This window comes from Apteryx mantelli, chromosome 3 (assembly GCF_036417845.1).
Source record: "Apteryx mantelli isolate bAptMan1 chromosome 3, bAptMan1.hap1, whole genome shotgun sequence".
NCBI classification, from domain to species: Eukaryota; Metazoa; Chordata; class Aves; order Apterygiformes; family Apterygidae; genus Apteryx; species Apteryx mantelli.
This window is the reverse complement of record NC_089980.1, coordinates 23,404,617-23,427,494: the sequence shown is the minus strand read 5'-3', so window position 1 is coordinate 23,427,494 and position 22,878 is coordinate 23,404,617. Positions and strand designations below refer to the sequence as shown.

The 22,878-nt window shown below is 38.3% G+C and overlaps 1 protein-coding gene across 1 annotated transcript in view; it reads right to left on the bottom strand.

Moving 5' to 3' along the window:
* Nucleotides 1–2,947: 2,947 nt before the first annotated feature.
* CNIH3 (cornichon family AMPA receptor auxiliary protein 3) overlaps nt 2,948–22,878 on the bottom strand; it is a 50,393-nt gene continuing 30,462 nt past the window's right edge. Inside the window, exons 4-6 of the mRNA XM_067292923.1 lie at nt 7,976–8,088; nt 5,343–5,486; nt 2,948–3,076 (exon numbers count right to left, since the gene is read on the bottom strand). Of these exons, the coding sequence (XP_067149024.1) occupies nt 3,049–3,076; nt 5,343–5,486; nt 7,976–8,088 (285 nt within the window). The 3' untranslated portion in view covers nt 2,948–3,048. The remainder of the gene's footprint in view (nt 3,077–5,342; nt 5,487–7,975; nt 8,089–22,878) is intronic.

Below are 22,878 nucleotides of genomic sequence, written 5' to 3'. Positions count from 1 at the left end.
TTTAAACAGGAAATGAGAAAAAAAATTCCCAGCATCAGAGCAGTGAGATCCTGGAAACACTTTCTAATAGCAATAGTTGGATCAAATAATCTTTTTTGCTTTCTAGTGGAGTTTGATAAGTATACTGATGAGGTTGCCTGAAACAGAGAACTTGTTTTGAGGGACCTAGCAGGTCCATTCAAGCATTATGTCTTTGAAGTCACCTGAGGCTACATTCAGAAGACCTATGTATGGAAGCACCTCTTTGTGTGCCAAAGTCAAGAATTAGATGCCAAGAGCAGTCACAAGAACCCACACAGCTTCTGCCCAGACCTATAGGCAAGCAACCGACCTGTTTGCAGCCTAGTTCACATGGAAATCTCAGGAGGATTTTAGGTGTTCTCCTGCCTAGCTGTTCTGCAAGACCCCATCATACTTCCACACATTCAGTCTCATAAAAAACTGCCAGGACTTTTGGTGCAACTGACTTTAAAGCGCACTTCTGGAACATAGGAAACCTGAATTCAATTTTTCCACCTCCTATGCATCCTGACAGGTGTTCCTTTAACTGTTGATTAACTTCGAGAAAAATAGCCTCTCTCTTCCTCCAGCTTTCTTAGCACCCTGCTCAGCTTACCGGCTGCTGTGAATGCCACTGAAGTGTTGAGGAAATGTCTCTCCTATAAAATGCATGGAAAGATTTAGTCACTTACTCAGTGTTGTTAGTTTTATGAGGTAGCAAGATGCCTGGAAGTTAGCACGGTGATGCTGATTTGCTCCTGTGAATCTAGCTCGTATGCTTCTGTAGAACAACATACTTCAGTTAGGACATGAAGAAGGAATTCAGTTACAGATAATTTTCAGCTTTTTATGGGTTATGCATTAATTGTTAGCAGAGCTGTGTCAGAATTAGCTCTGTGATGATCCAGCAAAGTTTCTTAGCTCAAGCACACACCAAGCAAATACATTTATACTGTTTTCAGGGTCAATGTGACTTCAGGAGCAGCGAGTCACGTTTGCAGTGTGTGCAATCCAAACCAATGAGCCATTTCAGACCAAAATTAGCTTCCCAAGAACCTGATTTGGCAGCTTTGTTGTGTGCTTCCAGAACAGAGAATGCTAGGTTATAAGGAGCTTGTCTGGACCTTGCAAGACTTACTGACTATGTCTGTACTTCTGAATTAAAGAGTGCCAGGGCTTAGAATAACTTGACCATCCAACTGTTGTTAGAATGGCCCCAGCATACGTTTTGCCCAGGACAGCTAGCACTCTGCCAACCAATGCTCAGGCATGGTTTGGGAGTGGGCACAGGCCAGCACCAGACAGTTTGCATGCAGCTACTGTGTTTTGCAGGCTAAGAAAATTTAATTTTATTAGCATAGCCAGGTCATGCCAGAAAGAGCCTTGGCACTGTACTGAGGCAGTAACTTCAGCTCAGTTTTGACCTTGCTAGACATAAGCTGACTCCATTCAGCCATTGCTTCTGCACCATGATCTAAAATAGGGTTCAGCACAGGGACAGTGCTGGACCTGAGACTGGATTTTCTCCTTCTGCAGTCCTGTGCCCAGACTAACAAGTCCTCAGAGTTTGATAGAGCAACGGTCTATCGGCTCTGCAATCGCCAGACCAAATTTGGCAGAGTACTAGTGACCTAGTGCCAACAAGTCGAGCTGTGACCAGGCTGTCTCCTTACAGGTGGGTCTCTCTACACTGCTCCACAGCATTACTGGTAGCAACATGTCTTATTAGCTCATTCACAGTGCAAGACCCAAGTGCTCTCTGTGCATGCACCAGTGCTACTCTTGATTTTATAAGTGTGCCTGGTACCTAGAACAGCAGCTGTTGCATTGAAATAGTTTAGTGACTGTGGGAACCAGCCCCAGTCCACTAGGTTCAGTGCTGAAATAGAATTAACAGCAGTGCAGGACACATGATGGCTTTGATTTGCTAAATCAAACAGATTAACCTAATATATAAATAGACTGTGTTTATGTTGATGTGTGTGTATGTACATATATATGAAGATATACAGCCCACATATACAAATTTAAATGTGAATTAGATAAAACAAAACTTTTTTAAAATTATAAAAGAGGAGCATCTTTCAACACCCACCTCATATGAGAACAAACATTTTGTGCATTAGTTTCATTTGACAGCAGAAATAAAGCTGTACATTAGAATTACAGACTAAGATCACCTGGTCCAGTGTTTCATATCCACCATTCCAGTGGATACAATATCTGTGTTACAATCTTCCTTAAGATATACAGCTTTTCCCACCATTTTTTGTACTTAGAGGAATACTGTCCTGATAAGTACTTGATCTAAGTCAAGTTCAATGTATTTTTTACATGCCATTATATCTTATTGGTGCATAACAAATGAAGTACAAAAATACCAGATATTCACCTACAGAAATAGCATATCATTAGAAATTAGCACATTACAGTTGCAAATTTGTTATTGTTGCTATGGGTGGGGAAGAAAACAAACACTGAAACAACTTCACAGGATCCAACATCCCTGTTTGATTAGTGTCACGTGAACATTCCTGGAGAATGGTCATACATTTATCTGAACTCCAGTCAGTGCTTGTTTTCAGAACGTATTACATAGCTGTTCCTTCCTTGTAAGCTGATCTTGCCTTCTGCTTCCTCAGTACAAAACAGTCATTAAGAAAAGCAACTTTGCTCCCTGGGTACAGATTATAATGAATTCATTTAACCAAGCAGCATTATCCGTGAAGAGGTGAATAGTTCTTAAACTCGGCCCACCTTGTCATAGTTTTTTGTTTTGTTTTTTTGGGGGGTTGAAAGTTACCAATTGCAACACGCTGGGAAACAAGAGATCAAATTAACTCAGCAGTTTTCCACATGATAGTCTGCTTCTTCAGATAGCCATCCTTCTTGCTGGGTTTCTCCTTCACTTGCACTATTTACTTCTTGGGTTCAAAGTTTTCAACCCTTTGCTTTTTTTTTTTTTTTTTTAAATCATGCATCACTTGACTGACTTGTCCTTGCACCTCCAGCCTTTGTTGCTTTCAGTCTTTAATGATGATCTTTTCGTTAAGAGCTCACCAAAGTGTAGATCATGCTGAATGTAAAAGAAAGACACAATATGAAAATATCCTTTTGAAGCATGCAGAGCACTTTGATTTTTATAACCCTTTACTGTCTGTTCCTCAGGCTTGACTGTAATGGCCTGTGCTTTCCTTTGCTCTATTGGTTCACACTCCTTCCATCTCTCTAAAGCATCTTAATTATGGTGGATTCAAGATGGGTATCAGAAAGCACTCAAGAAATAATAAATTCATTAACGATATCCTACTGTATCTCAAGCTGTGTTTGAGCTTATTAAAGTGTGGTCTGATGCGGAATTTGAAAAGTGAAGAAACAAAACCATTCTGCTTTAGTGTGTTTGATCTCTAAAACTTCAACCAGCAACTCTCTGCAGGGCAGGCAGGGTTTCCAATGAAACTGCACTGCTTTGTTTCCTTTGGAAAAAACTCCATGCAGTGGAAGAAACATAAAACGCAGAGACCAGCTGCAGTGAATCCATACATATTAAGTGCAACTCTGAAAAATGAAGAAATCACAGTATATTGCCACAGCCCCATTTTACTATAATTCTATTTCTGACAATATCCAGGACAGTACAGCAAAAGTGAATATAATTCATATTATTTTATTTAGGACCAGACAGTGGATTTTAGCTTATGGCCACATTTTGAAATGAAGGGAGGGAGGACACAGAGGAGGCTGCACAACAATAGAGCCCCAGCTGAAATGCTAAACCACACTACACAGCTGACTTTGCCAGGGTCTGTTACCCAACACAAAAACGTGGGGTTAAAAATGCTTCTTCCTGCACCCATGCCTTGTGATGATCTCTCCTTACTCTGCCAACAGAGCTGGTCTAGCATAACTCCCAAGCTTCCCACTTTGGCCTCTTGCCACTGCCAAGAGGGCTAGTGAGGGAAGGACATTCAGTCCAAACCCACAAAGCTACTGGATGCTACACACCAGCTCAGATTCTTGCACCCCATCCATCTCAGTGAGAGTTAGGCAGCATCTACCAAATTCTGTGCGTCTGGGCTCTTCTACTTCCTTTCTCCTTCCACATACGCAAACACAGGCACATACACATGCACATGTGGCCGGAAAAATTTGTGCTAAGTAGTATTTAAATGTAAACCTGAGAAACATCAACCTGCAGCAGTGACTCCTCAAGATAAGGTGCTGACTGACAACAGAATAACAGACTAGTGATCAAAGAAGAAGTGACATTTATCCTCTTCCACCAGTATACAACCATATCTTACAAAGGAATTACAGCATGCAAGACTGATTGGAAGAGGTGGTCTATGCAAATATGTTACGGGAAAAGGAGTAGGAGAAAGGTGTCATAAAACAACACCTTCATTTAAAGTTAAAAGTATTAGCCTTTCTTGTCAAATAGTTTTATGGTGTAATTATAGAGGCCACTAAAAGTACAGAGATTCTGCCAAGGTCTTACCTTAAATATGATCCCCATATATTCTTGCATCTGACATTTGCAACCATGCATTAAAGACATCTGACAGCTGAAAAGGTTGTGGGGGTGGGGGGCAGGGGGGAAGGAGGGGAGGTTTGACTGGGGTGCAGATCTCCAAGAACCAATTTAAGTGGAGTTCTAGACCACACACTATAACCATGTCTACCCCGTCACAAAAAGGACATTGCAGGAATAACTCCAAGCATGGTGCACCCTGTGTCCCACCTACCTACCACCCTGAGCATCACCACGCAGGCAGCCTGTGGACTGCGCATGAGCGTGTGCCTGGTGAACTCACATGCCAGGCTCCCGCAGGAGCTCAGCCTGCTCTGGAGGGGATGTTCCCAGCTGCACTAGAACACCCTGTACTCTTGTGATAGAGGAGATCTGGTTTTCAGGTGCTGGATTCAGACTGCCTCATGGAGGACTGTGGGAAATACACTGGCAAATGCCCCATAATGTAGCAAATTATATGCTAGCAAGCTATGCCATTTCACCGATCACCATTCTGATATAATGTCACTGTCATAACACTTGCTATATCACCCATCCTAAGAGACTATGCAGAGGATCAAAAATTGTGTTTCCTTGGTTTGGCCCTGGGGCTGGGGTCAGGCTTTAAGATACGCACTTAGCAGTATGTCCTGAGGTGTCAGTGGATTTAAGTACATGCTGCTATGAATGGGCATGCTTCCCTGAATCAAGATCAGGAGCAGTTTTGTAAAGCTAAAGAAACGGGCCTATTTGCTCCAGTCATTTCTAAATACAGTATCACATGTCAAATGAAAAACAGACACCATTTCCTTAGTAGAAAGACCAGACTTACCAGTAAAGATAGTAGAAGAAGGAAAGGAGATAGAAAGCTAGCTTACACCAGGCCTCTTTCTGACAGTAACTCAAGGTATCTGCATTCATGACTGCAGGTGGATCATATGCTAGTTCTGAACTATCTGCTGGGCAATGAAAATACCTGAAAAAGCAGGAGAAAACATCTGGAATGATCCTGTAACATTCTATATTAAATATATGCAGATGTACACCCTCCTGCTCCTGATCATCAGCTGAGCTCAGAAGAAAACCTCCTTCCATGTTATACCAGGAATTTTCCTCTCTCTTTCAAGCCTCTATTTCTGGACATTGCTAAAATCAGGATGCTAGTCTTAGCAGACTGTTTTATAGGCCCAAGCTATTCATGCACACGGACCTTCTCTGTTCTATTAATTCTTCAGATTGACACATTCCACCTTCCCATATAGTTCTTTCTGGCTTACCCTCTAATAACTTACATATTGTGAGTGACAATATGTGGTGGTCTGTGATCACAGCATAGAGTTAGTATTCCTAAGCTATAACTGCATCTATACAACAGACTTCAGATATGATGAAAGGTAACAGTCTCGACCAACTGATAGCTCAGTTTCTCCAACTATAAAAAGGAAATAAGTCAATAAGGGCTGGTTGACTAATGTTTTCTGCACACAGCACTGCTCTAAAATTTATCATCCAAATAAATTTCATTGGTTTTTGTTCTTATGACGAAGAAATTTCTAATTATTCTCAGCAACAACTGGATGTTTAAGAAAATCTTGAAAAAATAACTTTTTTGACAACAGAGCTTTCATCTCAATTACTTTGCAGTAAAAAGCAAAAACAAAACAAAAAAGTCCTGATCCACTTAAAGCATTTCATTAAAGATCTGCATGAATCAAATGAAGTACTGTTATTTCCCTTGCTTGAAAGTAGTAACGTGACTACTAAAGATTGCTGGGATTGCTTAGATCGATAAACAGATAGACAGAAATAAAATCCCCATACTCTTAAATAACCAGCAGTAAACTTTGAAACTAAGTGGTCTTCCTCCCTTCTTCCTTTCTACTATCAGTCACATTCACTTATAATCTCTAATAACATTGCAAATTCTTTTACAGAGATCACAAGTGAAATCCTTGCTTAATTATCTTCACTGGATGAAAATATTATACAGTACCTTCCTATGAGTTTGTGCAGAACTTTACATAAGGAGCCCAAACTTATCTGTGGTTAAAACAGCAGTAAATATGGAGTAATTAGAGCAGCCCTTAGGGAAACTCATGGAAACAAAGACAATCCAAAGTTCCCTCCAAAGGTGATATGACTATTTAGAGTCTCACCATTTTCAGCTTGTACATAATACAATTTTTATTTTTAGACCAATATTATTGTCACAACTTTGTTGCTAACCCTTAGTAAAACAGTGCTAAAAATATTACAATTTTTTCTGCATCAAACCAACAGGGAGAAGAACACTGATAGTTTCACTCCATTTAGCTTTGAGAACTACACTGTTGCTCTAACTTCTAGATAATACACTGTTCCATATCACTCTTCATTACTACTGAGCTTTTGCAGAAAAATGTGTAAAAAAGCTACCACTCTTTAGTAGCTAAGTACTAGCTGAGATTACAGAATTGTATTGCATTCGTTACAGAATTTTTTCAAGATACTGCGCAAAGTAGCTCTCTGCTACCATATGTATCTTTGTATGACAAAGAAACCCTGACAGACAAAAATCATCTGCGCTTTTACAAATGTTGTGAGAATGCAAAACTAGTGAAGGATTCCAGACTAACAAAAACTTATGTCTCTTGGTTATCTTCAGAAGTGACAAAAGGCCAATTCTCTACTAAAACACAGTGGAAGCTGCTTTGTCAGCAGCTGCCACTGCCCATTCAGAGAAAATCAAAACTGCTCAACAGAAGATCTAACTGAACGATTCCCTCTGAAAGCCTCTCAGTGAATACAAAGAACCAGAGGAGATCTGGAGCTCAAACACCCCCACTTCTTCACTTTGTTGGGATGAAGACAACAGTTCATCATCTTTTGCAATCTTTACTCCAATAGAGACTTCTCTTGCAGAACAGAAATTCTCTACTGGACAGGTATAGTGAGAAATGATCTATTTTATACTACCAAAAATGCATAAAGTTACCAGAGAAGATAAGCAAAATTCCCTCAACTTGCCCAGAAAACATGACAACTCCAATGGAAAGGCTTCCTTGCTAGGGCTGGACAAACATATCTAAGGTCTTCAGCACACTGACTATCTTACAACTCTTTGTCTATAAAGTATTTAGTACTTCATTGAGTTCCATTTTCATATTCCAGCCTATTTCATTTCCAAGTTTTCATTCAGTTTGATTATGCTGTAATGATTGCATCCTGAAACTTCTGGGAATATCTAATTACGTTAGTAACTGAAAGACGCATTTATATATTATGTGTTTTCTTTCCCTACCCTAAACATCCATGAAAATATTTTTTCTCTGGAAACTTGAATCTCAGCTGTTTATAGAAATAGTTTTTAGGCAAAAGATATCCAGCCATCCTCCTATTGCTGCAGTTCGTACTTCAAGCAATTCACATGTGTGCCAAGCTGGCAAATAAGGGTAACAACCAGTCAGCATACAAAGACAGGCTTACCTCCAGAAGTGATAAAAAAGGAGAGGAACATTTAACCCCAGTGTGAGCCACTCTTGAGCGCACAAAAACATTATGCAGAAAAGGCTATGGATAGAGTACTCCGGCAACACCAGCTAAAAAGAAAGGAACAGAAATAAGAATAGATGTCAGTAAAACACCTCTATGAGTGCAGCTGCTAAACTAGTTTTTCAGAAAACAAACCATCTCTGCAAGTCTCCTACGTGTCTAGGTCTGTCCCCAGACATACCTCAATTGACAGATGGTGGGGCTAAGAGTAATGAGCACACGGTGCAGTGCCCAGTTTGTCTGGGTTCTAATCATGGCTCTACTCCAGCGGCTTGTTGAGAGGCCTGGAACAAATCACTTATCTTCTCAGTTGGTGCTCCAGATTTCTGTCTGCAAAATGTGGATTGTATTACTGCCTCCCGCACAGAAGTGTTGTGAGACTAAAGGAGTGAATGTTTATAAAAAAGTTCTTAAAGAGATAAGTTTAATCACTGATCCATTTGAAGAGGAAAGAATAAACCTAATATTGAAGTTTCACTTTCTGTATTGGAGGAGTGTCCTCCAATAAATAAAAGACTTCTTCTACCATTTTGGTATATTATATACACCCTGAAGAGATCAAATTCATTAGTAAGTGTTTTAAGCTAAAACCCACTAGGATGGAAAACTTACTTCCTTAATAAATCTATGACTCCCATCACTATGTGTTTCAGACCCAAGATGATTCTTTCTATTAAAAGAAAAAGTGAGTGGGCAGCCAGCAGAAACTGAAAATTACATGATGTTAATTCAGAGTGGTTATTTCTAAAGGCATTTTACTTTTTTCCCCGTTTCTTAGCTGTCTTTCTTCTTTTTTCGTGATGCCCTTTCTCAGAAATCTGTTATCTTCATTCAAGTCATAAAAGAGATTAATTTCCAACAGCTTATATTTCTCATCAGCTACACAGTCCCATACACTGTTCATCTGCATTCTTTGCTGTGTCTTGGAGCCATGTCAACTGAAGTTAAACCAAAAAAACCATTTGAGTGGCTTCTTTTAGTTTGAAATCATTTTCATCTGTCAAATAGTTAAAACAAGCCCTACTTTTGAAAACAATGAAAAACCTACTATAATGTCTCCTATACAGCTATGCTATAATGGAGTCCAGCTTCCTGGCTTTTAGGACTCTTTCCATCTCACATGGAACATATTTTATTACTTTCATTTAACTTTATTATTGAAGTAGTTAACACATTTGGATATCTCTTGCTCTGTATCTATGCCTTCAGCTTTAGCATCCACAAAAGCTCACCTTATATGGATGACAAATCACAGTACAATTACACAGTTTGGATTCCAGATGGCAGTTATTTATCACTGCTCGATTTTTTTTTCATTTTTAGAATGTGATTTACAGCATAACTATAACCTTTCCCAAAATAATGATTTATCTTTGTCACAAATTGCAGAAAAGAAAGGTCTTAATGATGGACGTCTACCCACTGAACATCCTAGCACTTAAAATGTATAACATCCATTATCACATATTTAACTTCTGATTCCACCTCAGTTCACAAACTTAACAAGAACACAGCCCTGGTGCCTGATCAACAGGCTGGCTAATAGTAACAAGCAAGGAAACCCATGGTGGAAATTTGTGAAGAGCTTAAAACACAACAACAAAAAAAATCATTGTGAAACTGAAAAGGAAACAAAGGAAGCAGTGGATTTGCAGGAACACATTCACTTTCTAGTCACAGTTTGTAGTTTAAATTAAATCTACCTAAGCTTTTGATAGAACAACAAGTGGGCCATTTCTGTCTCTTTGCCCTTTTCTTGGCGTGATATTTTCCCATGGACATAAATAAATACAGGATCAGTGCTGATTACAGTTTCTGAAGGGAATCTATGGAAAGGAGCAAACAAAGCCCAGCCTGCAGGCCAATTAGAGTTTATATTCAGGTGATTCAATCACGAAACCAATTCTAAAAGTAAGTGAGAGAATTGAAAGCATAAAGCTTAGAAGGACCCTCACAGCAAGGCTTGTGAGAAAAAGTAAACTATAATTCCAAATAATGGAAAAATAACACTGCCTCAGCTTTTGGCTGGAAGAGTTATCATGCAGTTTGACACAATGTCCTCTGAAACCAATGGAAACTTTCAATCAACTTTACCGAATACTGGATTAGGCTCCTAGAGAGAAGCAAATTGGTTTAGAATCAACCAACAGTCATTCCTTGTCATTTCTGCCGAGGCAGTCAACTGAGATAATAATTGCTGTGATGTGGATATCTCTTCAATAGAAATTAAACTAAGATCTTTAATTTATTTCTGGGAGACCATATGAAGCTGTCAGATGGTAAGTATGTTAGGGTACAAACAGTATATTTCTACTCTGAACCCAGAGCAGTTTGCTTCAAGCAAAGACTTCTGGTTTCGGACACAATCACTAAGATAAAGTGTCGAGAGGGTTCCAGAATACAGAGTTGAAGGAGAAATCAGCAAAGGGGCACAATTCTTAAGAGTTGCAACTTGGTGACTTTGGGTCCCAAGCTAGTAAACGGCATTATAAATTTATCACCAGAAATTCTGCTTACTGACCTTTACCTGTGAAAAAACATGAAGAGGACTGAAAAGGAAGTCACAGTTTCTAGACCAAAATGATGCTAATCAGAAACACCTTTTATTATAACGTACAAAACCATGGGAAAGAAATTACTATACCTTTCTATGTTTTGCTCTGATAAGCCTATTTACTTAAATACACGTATCAGTAACTACTCAGAATCCTTATTCAGAGTCTATCATATCCATATAAAATGTAAAATCTTGGGTAGATACCATATTTATATCATTACCATCTCACTAGAAATATTTAACATGTCCTCACACAAAGTCATACACATATGTGCGTACATGCAGATATATTTTTTTCCCCTTAAATTCATAAGAAAATAAGGCAGGCTTTGCTGAATGTAGATGTCTAGGCTTGGCTGAACTACAGCATGGGAAAATGAGTACTGGAGCTAAGCACTTGTCAGCAACTTCTTTAGGTTTGTAGGAATACAAAGTCCTCTATAGATCACAACTGCATAAGAGCATTTCTCAGGTAGCTCCATCCTAAATCACATTATTCAGTTTCCTATTTCCTCAATACATGCTGCTGCTCTTATACAAAAGATAACCTCATCTTTTTCTGCCAGTCCTTCTTCTTCGCATTCTGTTTATTATATATGAGTATTTCCTTCCCATATGTGACTCTGCTCTTACAGAACATTATCTCACCTTTAAATGGAATAAATCTTACAGTTTGGTTCATCAGTGAATATGGCACACAATGTATTTTCCTAGTTTTGGTATCTGTGACGTATTATAGCAGCATGAATAGTAGTCTCCTTTCATCAGTGCTAATAAATTCTGCATATGTAGGAAATCAACTTAATAAATGAATCAAACTGTTTCCCAATCACTGTTAAGTCACTGAAGTGTCAAGACCTCATCCTTCTTTCAACTCTTCCGAGGACAAATACTCCTGAATGTTAGACAGTAAGAATGGCAAATCTCAGTTTTTCACAGAACCTTTGTTTCTTTCTAAAAAAGACTCTGAGTCTACTTCAGTCTCCTTCCCTGCACACCAGCCTCCACACTGTAACCACAAATTTTACACTTTACCCAGGAATCTCCAGCCATTAGGCACTCTACCCTTCCCAGGATTTCTGAGACAGTCTTTATTTTGCTGTTAAAGGCTAAGACAACTTCCTTTCTTAATGCCTTCCTTCCCCTCCTGCAAATGACAGGAAAAAACTGAGAAGTGGAGGTTGAATCTCCTTCACATAAAAGGTCTATTGATTACCCAGGTGGAAACAAGTTATTTCCCTTGCAAACCCACAAGCCCTTTTCCATCCACCTAACAGCAACAAGAAACTGAAAACACCATGTATGCATGGAATCACTCCAGGGCCCCAAATAAGGCCTGATGTAAGTGCATGCTGCTTTATTACAGCAGTTAATGCTGCTGCACCTACTTCCACTAAAGGATGTCTGCAGCTTGTCACTATGGTGCTCACTTTGCTGCTTTTTCCATAATAGCACTTGCTAAAGCTAACTGGCAGAATTTGTCTTCATCTGCAATAGGAAAGGGGGGGAGGGAAATGAACCCAAGGTTTTCAGAACACAGAGTTAATTTAATTACACTTTAGAGTCCATTTTAATAGAGCCTGCCAGAACTAACCTGGGTTTACTGACGAATATCAACTGCTGAACTAAAGACAGTGTGAGACCAAAAGGAGATGATTCTTCAACTCTGAAATTCTGCTAATTGAACAGTACAGATCACCCAAGTAGGAAGAGCGTAGTGCAAGCGAAAATGCAAAATTACACAGAAAAATAGCAGTAGTGTGTGCATTGACCCAGAACGGGCATGTATTTGGAAGGCACATACATCGAAACAAACAAAGCATGTCTGTTTGCTCTAGCTGTTACACAAACCAAAGAGGCAGGATCCGCTGTGTGTAAGTTAAAATACACTGACCATACTTCTTAGCATTTGCAACAGTTTTAAACATACTGCTTGCACTGGTTAAACATATGAAACATTAAATTTACTGTTTAAGTACAGGAAAGCTTCCTACTTATATTTTCATTGTATCTTTCCAATCCACTTTAAACGATTTGAGTTATATGACTTCCAAAACTTTCTCTGAAAGGCTGCCCTAGAGCCCGGTACAGTGCCATTAAATGAAATACACAAAGGTTTTCCAGTGCAAATTTCCAGGTTCAATTCCATTCAATCCTCCTGTTAAATTCCACGCTCATTTGTGGCTCTGGAAGCTCTGTTCTCTAGCTGCTTATAGTCATCTCCTGGAAATTCAGTTGCACGGTTAAAATTATTATGACACAAACCTATATCCAAGGCATTTTAGGTTATTCACACCTATGTTAACCCAAACATCAAGAAGTAACTAGCAGCTTGCTATGTAGATATATGTGACTACCTGCAAAGAAAATGGATGGAAAAATGGTTCTCTGACCATCAAAAGAACAACTTGCAGCATGAAGTTTTTCTGTAGTACAGAACCTGCCAAGTTCACATATATAGTTCTGCAGTTTATCCAATGGAGAGCAATGCTGCAATGCATGTGAGACTGAGTCTCATGGACTGAATGAAGAGCACATAGCAAAACAAAGTCTGCATCATCTGCATTTTCACCCCTCCCCCTTTCTGGCCCGCAGTGAAAAGCAGCAGCACAAAGCCAACACTTTGTAAAGGGAATTTCATTATTCTAATGTGTTACTGAAATTTGTTTAAGCAGTATCAAGTGCATATGAACATAAGTCATTCCACAGCACAGATATCTGACAGTGAAATGAGTAACACAAAGAAGCTAATTATCATTCTCACTAAGTAGTTCCTGTCCATCTGTAACATGGTACCAGATTTAATATTAAAATACAGGATTTCTAGATTCTGTTTTCATCTCAGCTACTAGAAGATATCTGTGTTTAGGCCTATCATTTTACTTCTTAATTGTCTATTTTTATCTTCTGTAACATGGGGATGATTATATTTAAAATCTATAGATTCCATTAGAGCTGTTAGTGGAATAACAGGGCAGGGAATGTCTTTTAAATCTATCTACGTGACGCTCTGCACTGAGCTAGTTTATGATTACAGTATTTAAGCCTTATCATAATACAAATAGTAATAACTATTTGACAAGAGCAATAGAGGAAGATCAGGTCATTATGGAATATTTATCAAGAATATCTATAAAGATTTCTGTTTTGCAGAGCCTGTTGGAGGTTATGAAGGGGATTAAGAAAAAGCTTCTGCACTGTAAGGCCTGCAAGGCACCAGCCCAATTCAAAAAGTGCCCAGTCCTTGGAGGACATGCCATTAAGGCGCATGTGCTGTGATCTTATAAGTGTACGTCCTTTGCCAGCTGTTCTTTTCTGCAGGGATCAGGAGATACCTTCACAACTTTTTTTTTTTTCCTTCTTTTTAAAAAAAGTTAGTTCAGAACCAGTAACAGAAGCTGGGTTAGTAACCCCAGAGGGCAAATGTCTCTAATTTTCACACCATTGATACAAAAGCAGGTAACAAAAGCTTTCTTGCCCTACATCACTACTGTATTTCAGACACAGCCAGACAGGGCCCCCCACAGCCAGGCTTAGCTCAAGAGCCCAGTCAGTCTTTGTCTGTTCTCCCCAAACTGCTGAGAATGACAATTACTATCACAGCTGTTCATTAGGAAGTAAAAAGCAGCACCTCATTTCACAGACAGGTCCATGAGTCCAGAAATCTCAGTGATCATTAAAATGAAGTTCAGCCATCTGCACGGTACATGAAGGGCCCTCAGGCCTTCTCCCTGGGGTCTGCCTCTGATTGACAGTTTCATAAATACTGAAAACTGTGTGTTCACTAAAGGGCTGTTTCCATACCTGGAGTGTAAAGACTGTCAGTCTGAGGAAGTGCAAGATGACTGTACAGCGCAGGAATGGTAAAGACAGTCCCTGTCCTACTACTCTAACAGATCTACTGAAAACATCAGCATTTAAATGCAAGGTAGGAAATTTATTCCCCAGCAGAAACAGTTTCCATCCATATATCAGGTATGATAAAAATCAGTTCATCCTATTTTTAACTATGGCACTGTTTGTCTGTCTTTGCACAGAGGCTGCATAGGGCTGGATGGTGACTCCACTTAAATGCACAAAGAAAATTACGTTAAACATAACAGCGGTGTTTGAATTAATCCTGGTATCCTTTGTTTTATTAAAATGCAAATATTTATCTTACTGCTTACTAAATTAAAGCAAATACAGCCCATTAGCAAGTCAGATTTTGCCAATATCTTCAATACAACTCTGAGGAGCAGATACATGAATTTTGCTACCCAAGGCAGCTGAAAATTCTGCTCTCAGGAGTACATTATATGCAGCAGTTACTCATATCAATTTTTGCTGCAACTTCAGTCCTATTATAACATTTCTTGTGATATTCTGATATTGTAAACACACATGTTTACATATGCTCCAGAACAGTAGTGGAGGAAGCAGAATTGTAAGGCAAGAGGTTGTCTATTACAGGGTGCCACTTTAATTATTGAATAAACATTTAAAAGATGGGATTAACAGTAAAATAGAGTGGTTTAGCCTGAAATAGTTTTATATGTAAATATTTTCATGAGTAATAGTATTATGAATAACCATGTATATCTCCCCTCAAAGGATACTTCAGTTTCCATCACATATTGCACTGGCAAGTTTTACTTCCTCCCTGGAGTAAAGGGGGCAGTAACGACCAAACCGTGACTGAATCTAAAATTTGAACTGTTCCTTTTCTTAGGCTTCCAATAGTTATACAACTTTTCCCTTTACAATACACTCCTGCTTTGAACACCTGTGCAGGAACAGCAGGATATAGCTTTTCATTATCGTTAGTAAAGGACACAGACATCCTTTAGTAATGATTCCTGAAAATTTCAATTATTTTTTGTTCTAACCTTTGAAAAGTGCTGAATTCAGGAACTTCTAAATCTGACTAAAAATAGTGCTGGCACAATGAACATATACACCAATGTCAGAAGTGAATGAATTGCCTGCCAACAAGACTATACATCCTCTAAGTTCCTAAGTCCTGCATATTCCTTCTTTCCCATATGAGGATCACTTTCTCATCTAGCCCTTTAAAGATCTGGTAATTATTAGGATACTTTAGCCAAGCTTGTAGCTTATCTGCTTAGCTACACTACATAACAAAACACAAACATATAAGACTGACCTATTTATTTCTACAGTGGTGTCAAATACTGATTTCTATTCATAAAACAGAAAAAAAAAACACAGAAGACAGTTATTTGATCTATTATTTAATAATCTCAGGAACAAGCAAAATTTTTCTAGTGCTTTAAGTTCTCATAACTCCATGTCTCTAATGCTTCCTTTAGAATAACAGTCTTCAACCCGTTCACAAAATCGCTTGGAAGAAAGCCCTACAAACATCCGTTAAGCCAACAGAAGTTTTCATTCAAATAGTGCCAGGCTTTCAAACTAAATGTTTTTAGACCAGCAAAGCAGAGTTCTGAAACTTGAAATGTTTCTGATTTTCAATGATGATAATATGTTCAGGCATGATTAGAGAAATATATTTATTAAAGGAAACTTGACTTAGAATGTTTTAGGCACAAATACAGAATCCTATTTATTAGCACTCCATTTGAAGATATTTGAAAGGAGAAAGCAGATGTACTAGTTGTACTATTACAAAACTGCCTAGGAAACCTTTGGATTTTATTTGATTATCTGAAAACAACCCTAATACCTATCTGTACAAAGCAATTTGCCATATTTTGGCTGCATTTTCTTATTCATCAGGATACTAACAAAATGGTCACATAAACATCTCATTTGATTCAAGGAGAAACCAGAATTTTGCTTCACATAAATCAGCAGCTTAGAAGAATGCTGAGAACACGTTAGAAAATGACTGAACAAAATACAAGATAGGATAGCTTACTGTTATTTACATTAGACTTTGACTTTTGCAGCATTTATTCAGACATTTATTGCAGTCTTCAGCTGGTCCTGCATTTAAACTCATTTTTATCAGAACTGGGAACTTCCCTTTGATTTACATCACAACACATTGTTGATACTGTTTTAGGGCACAGGAATGTAGTAAATGCCCTCTTTAGGTCCCTTCAAATCCTATTTTCTATTATTCTGTGATTATATAGTACAGACAAGTAGATGTCAAATAAAACAGCCCAGCAAAACAGAGAAATGAAAAGCCAAATAATAAGAAATATGCTTAATTAACTATGGGTCTGAACATGCAGCTTGTACTCGCACATTAGGTCTTTAATTTGAAATCATGAAGATAATCAGATAGCATGAGTACTGGATAGGGAACTATATGCAAGGAAAGGAGGAAAAGGGATTATGTTCAGTATTTTTATTGCAATAGCAGACAGTTCTAGTAAACATGAACCTGGTACATTTACAATAAGAAGTGTGAAGAAGAGATGCACATTTATGGAGTTACTTGTGCATAAAACATATATACCGCCAGCTCTTTGGTCCCCGTTCTACTGCAAAATAGCTACTGTCCACAGCCCCGTTCTTTCTGATGAAATTATATCTATTTGGGTACCCAAGAGACTGACTGAATAGGACACCTTCCCATTTTATTCCCAATCCACATCTCATAGACAGTAAATATAATAGGCATAAAAGACTTGAGAGGGAAGGAGAGAAAGTTTTAGATGATCCATAGAGAAGGAATTTCCTCTGAGAGTTCAAAAGAGAAAAGGGGGCTCATCAGTGAAGGTGCTGAAGCTCTGAGTTTGGTCTACACTCCACTGCAAACTCCTTGCAAGATCTGGGAAAATCATTTTGTCCCTCATGTTTCTGGACGCAAACAAAATTCAGCTGTTCCTACAGATACAAAGTGTGCATCTCAAAGAGTATGTAAACTCCATCCTCTTTCAGGCAAGCTACAGAAAACAATTAAACCAACACAGAGCTAATAAAAGTGCATGATACTTCAGTTAGAAATATTTTATTTGCTTTTCCTGTTTCCTCACTTCCCCTGCCAAGCTACATCCTTCTTTCCCTTGCTCGTGCAATCTGAGGATGGCCCTGCTGTTTACACAAACAGCAAGTTTAAAATTTATCACATTTCTCTTCTGACTAACAAGAGGTACTCCACCAAAATTGTCTAAAAATAAATCATGCATAAGCCACGATTTCCATAAAGTAAAAATTGTGTACTAATGCAACTTTAGCTAACTTTTTAAATTTTATTATTGCAGTATAAAAAGTAACTGGGTCTTAATATAAAAACACCTTGTCAGAACCATTCGGAGGGACAGAAGAAAGTTAGCATTACCATCTCTAACAGTTCAGCAGTGAAAGTATCTTTCAAATAATTTATAAAAAAAAGTGTTCACACTTTTAACGCATATCAGTTTTCTCTCTCACACACACACGGACTCTAACGTACTTAAGAGAGTCCTACATCACTTCAAACAAAAGAAAAATTAATTTAGTTTTATAAAAGACACTGGATTGTTAGACCAAGTCCTAACTGACAGGATCTGTACAGCATGGCAGGCTTATGTCCACAAATTCTACTGCAGATCTAATTAATGCTTCAGAACCAGCAACATCCTTTATTCCATGCAATCACTAGAATTTCTTCTGAGACAGTTAGCATAGGAACTAATTATGCGTGCATATGTATAGCAGAGTGGAGTTTGTAGCTCATGCTCACTGTAATCTTAACAAAGATCTATCTCATCATATTGTCTATATTAGCATTTTTGTAAAACAGACATCATAAAAGTCTTCAAGCACAGAACACCAAATAATTTCACTCCCAACAGCTCTCAATCAGACTGGAGTAGTTTTCAGTCACTACTGGACTGAATTTGAACAGCTGCTGTAGAGATTAAAGACTATATGCAATTACACACTCAGTGAACCCGCAAACTCTCAAAAACAGCAAACACACTTTCCTAGCTTCGATTAAAACTAAGATATTACAACCATGCCTGCTAGCAAGAAAACCAGGTAGCCTTCTGAAAGCAAGAGTTCCATCATTGGATCAGCCATGCAACCTTTCTTTTTCTGCTGTGTACACAGCTCGTGAGCATAAAGGTCTGCTCTTCAGGGTAGGGAATATTCCTTACTATGTGGGCTTTTTTAGCACTTAGTATATAAGGCTTGAATGTTTACTTGAGCCTGGAAGCGTTGCCATAATGAAAACACTTATGAAGCTATGATGGAGGAGGAGAGCCAAGTCTTAATGTAAAGAATCTTTAGCTGAAGGCACAATAGGGCTTTTAAGAGATCACAGTACCCAATTAATGAAATAAGACAAGAAGGCAAAATGCAAACAGTGGCAAAATATAAAACAAAGGAATATTCACCTAGCACAACTAAAGCAGAATTACTCCTGTATTATATTTTCTTCCAGATTTTTCTAGTATGTTGGACATTAGACGGCTCCTCATTACTCTGTTGTGTAAACAAAGATAACAAACACCTTGACAAATAAGAACACTCCGAAACTTCCTTTTTGAATTAATTGAAGACATTTTTAAAATGTGAGGATTTTTCATATGATAATGTTCATTTGGAATGTCTTTGTAGTCCCAATAACAGATCATATATTTAAACCTCTAAAGCAATAAGGACTACTGAAAAACTTTTTCATATTCATATTATCAGGTCAGTTATTATAGAGTTCAGACCCTGATACGACTAGTGATGAAACTGATATCAGATCCAAAGGCACCCAGCTTCTCGGGAATATGCACCAGCTGCCTTCCTTTGTGACAATTCCCTCTCCCAGGAATGGCCAGACCCAAAGTTCCTGAAGAAAATGATGATTTTTCAAGGAGTAAAGCACAAGTGAACTGCTACAAAGGCATGGGCTGAATCGTCTAATTAAAAGCTTGTATTTCCCCTCCTCATTCTAGTCAGTTTGACCTTTGTTGCCTCTCCTGAGCTTCTCTGTGAATTTCTACACAAATTCAGACACATTCAATCATAATCACCAAGAATGCACTACAGTTTTTATCTAAATGGTGTCTAGATTATGAGAATCGGTCTCAAATCCAGATCTAAGCCCAGGCCTATTCCGCATGGTTTTAGGTCTGTATATCAACATTTAACACACCTCTGAGCAATAAACAGAAATTGCTCCAAGCTGTCACTATCAGTTAGGGACTGGGAACACCTGCACTGCTGCTCTCTTGTTTTTGTCCCATCTTAGAGACAAATAACAGGCACAAATGCCACACATTAAGTTGAACCCTTCCTAAATCCAGGGATGTTAAAAAGGCTTTTTGATCTAAAACAAACTCCGTTTTGAATCACTGAATTGCAGTGAAAAGATTAAGAAAGCATTTGAGATCATAAAAATAACTGAAAGAATGCATAGTATTTATTTAAATCATTTTATACACAGTAATGCCTCCGTGGGTACAAACTTCTGTCTTTGCACTGATTCACAGAGAGACGTACCATTGAGTAACTGCACAGGTAATTGTAGTATGTTTTCTACACCATAATTCTATATTCGTTCTTGATAATTTATGCACTTGGCCTCTTGATTAGGGCTTATGCTCCCAGTCACTGAGTAGGAAGAATTTCCTGCCAGTTTTCCTGCTGCCCAGACCATTAGTCACGCTCAGCAGTTTCATGGTATTGATGACGTATGAAAAGAGAGAGCATTAGATACAGCAAGAAATACAACATGAGTTGAGAAACAACTAATAATGATGAACTCTTTGGACTCTAATGAGAATGGACAAAGTTCATGTGCTCCATCATTGGTACAATCACTGTAAATGGAAAAAGTGTCACGTGGTCCCATGACTTGTTCCTTTTGTGATCTTTGTTGCAGGCGCAGTTTATCAGCACTTGGACACACCATCCACTTGTTATGTGAGGCCGCACACCACTGTTACTGCTACAGTCCAAAATTACCTTTTTTACAAGAAAACTCTGTTTTCCTCTCAGATAACACAAGCACCTAAACTTCAATAACAAAATGCTGACTACTGGTTAGGAGGTGTTGAACATAATGCATAATACATGCCACAAACCTGACGTGTTTACCCTGCAGAGACAATCAAAAAATGACAGAATAGTTGAGGTTGGAAGGGACCTCTGGAGATCACCTGGTCCAAAACCACTGCACAAGCAGGGTGAGCTGGAGCAAGTTGCCTAGGACCATGTCCAGTCAGGTTTGGATATGCAGGTGTACAATGCAGGCATCTTTTGCTTAAGCAGACTTATCTTTACAGTGTGGCTATGCAGCAATGTTTGCTTTTTCTATCAAGTCTAACTAAATGAGGAATTAGAACACCTTTACTGGAGCTGAAAATAATTTATAGTACTACTAAAGGCTGCTATTGCTACTACTATCACTTCTATTTCCAGTTTTGCAACAAACTAACTAGCCTACTGCTGAAGCCTCTGCCTATAAGATTTGTCATACCCACGAAGAAAATATGATCTTTGTCTTACATATGGATGGATTCACACTACTTAAAAAACTCCAAGTGATCATACATTTAAGTGATTAACACATTTAACGTGTTAAATTTACTTGTATAACCTTACACTAAGTGCTTTGATATATCATGCAATATGATTACAGAAGTACGCTGCTAATGACTATCTGCATGGAGAGTGGCTAAAAGAATGTCACAGATTATGAACCCCTAAATCTGCGATGAAGCAATCAGCTGACATATCCAAAAACAGACACTAAAAAAGCATCGCCTTATCTCAGGCTAGGAAACGGTCATGAGGCTGAACATTGGAGAAAGTCATCAATGGAATAATCAGCAGATTTACCAAGAAGCAAAGAATGCGATCAGTCAGTTGAAACCAGTTACTGTGACACCTGACCCTCTCCAAAGGGGTTATGTCCACTGTAGCTGCAGGTGAAGGTCTGGAACCTAACAAGGTACAAATACAAAAAAATTTCACATGGCAATTACTCTAGGGCACATTGGTCAGTCTCCTTCATCCAAAATATGCAGGAAAGAAGCTGTCAGCTGAATAAGAAGAAACATGAAAAGACATTGCTACCTCTTCAAAAATGCTGAGTTTCTATAATATTTATCTACATTTAAAGTAGAATAACCTCCACACTGAGAAATTAATGTTTTCATCTGCTATTAAGGAAAAGTTAAAAGCAGATGAAAATCTTGTTCCCTATTAACTGGTCCAGCAAGTTCAGCAAGCTTTCATGGAGTATTTTTTCCCCCAAGCTTTGAGTATGTGTATTCAATGCTGACAACAGGCACGACACAGACACAATATCAAGCTTGATCATCTTCCCTTGAAATCTCCATCTGCCATTGAACCTGTAGTGTTAGCCCACAAACCTTCAAGTTTCTGATTACTTATGCCTCTGAATTACTGTTGTTTTCATACGTATAAGTGGTTTTGACTTTTTTTTTTTTAATACAGAATATTTAAAAATGAAAATATACCAAGTTTTACTCAGACACTCAGGTGTCTGGAATTATAATTATATACTAAGCTCACTAAATTTTACTTTTTATTTACCATATCTCAGTCTGAATTGAATGTCTTCCTTAATTGTCATTTAAGTTCAAATAACCAAAACCTGCAAATACAGTGAAACCTAATTATGATGTATATTAGGGAATGTACTGTAAAATATAAAGTAAATTGAAAGAATAGTTTTATTTTTGCAAGCTAGTAAAAAACCAGAACTTTATCTGGTAAACACACAATAAATTTCTACCACTGTTATCCCAGATCCAGCTTCACTGGAAACCACAGTGACAGCACTACTAGAACAGACCAAGCCTTGACAACCCCCAACTTCCTAGCTAGAGTGTTAAAACATACTTTGAAAAGGATTAAGCGAAGGGAATTTTTAACACCCCAGCTTCTGATTTACACTCCCCTGTTGCTGCTGCTAGTACTGGAGTGCTGAACTGGCTATAACTCGGTATATAAACATTTTTCTTGTGGTGGAGGTGGGGGGGGGGGTTTGCTTATTTTTTGTATTTTTTAAGACAGTTCAAGTTCAGCTGGAACATCTTTGAGGTTAATGTCACCTTGCCTGTGGTTAGATTTCTTGCTGAATTTATTCTCTTCCAATCATCCCTTTAGGACTTGCAAAACAAACAAACAAACAAAAACAAATAAAATCAAGATACAGGATTGAGCTCTGGTACAGTATTTTCTTACACTTGCAGTTTTATGAATTTTATGCTTAACCTAACTAAAATGTTTCCACTGCAGTAGGAAAATGAACAAAAAAAATTCTGTCTTTTTAATCTATCTCAGTTCCCTTCCAGGTAAGCTCCAGTTCCAGTTTTGCTGTTCATAAATCACTCTTACTTGAGTTTAATGGGGC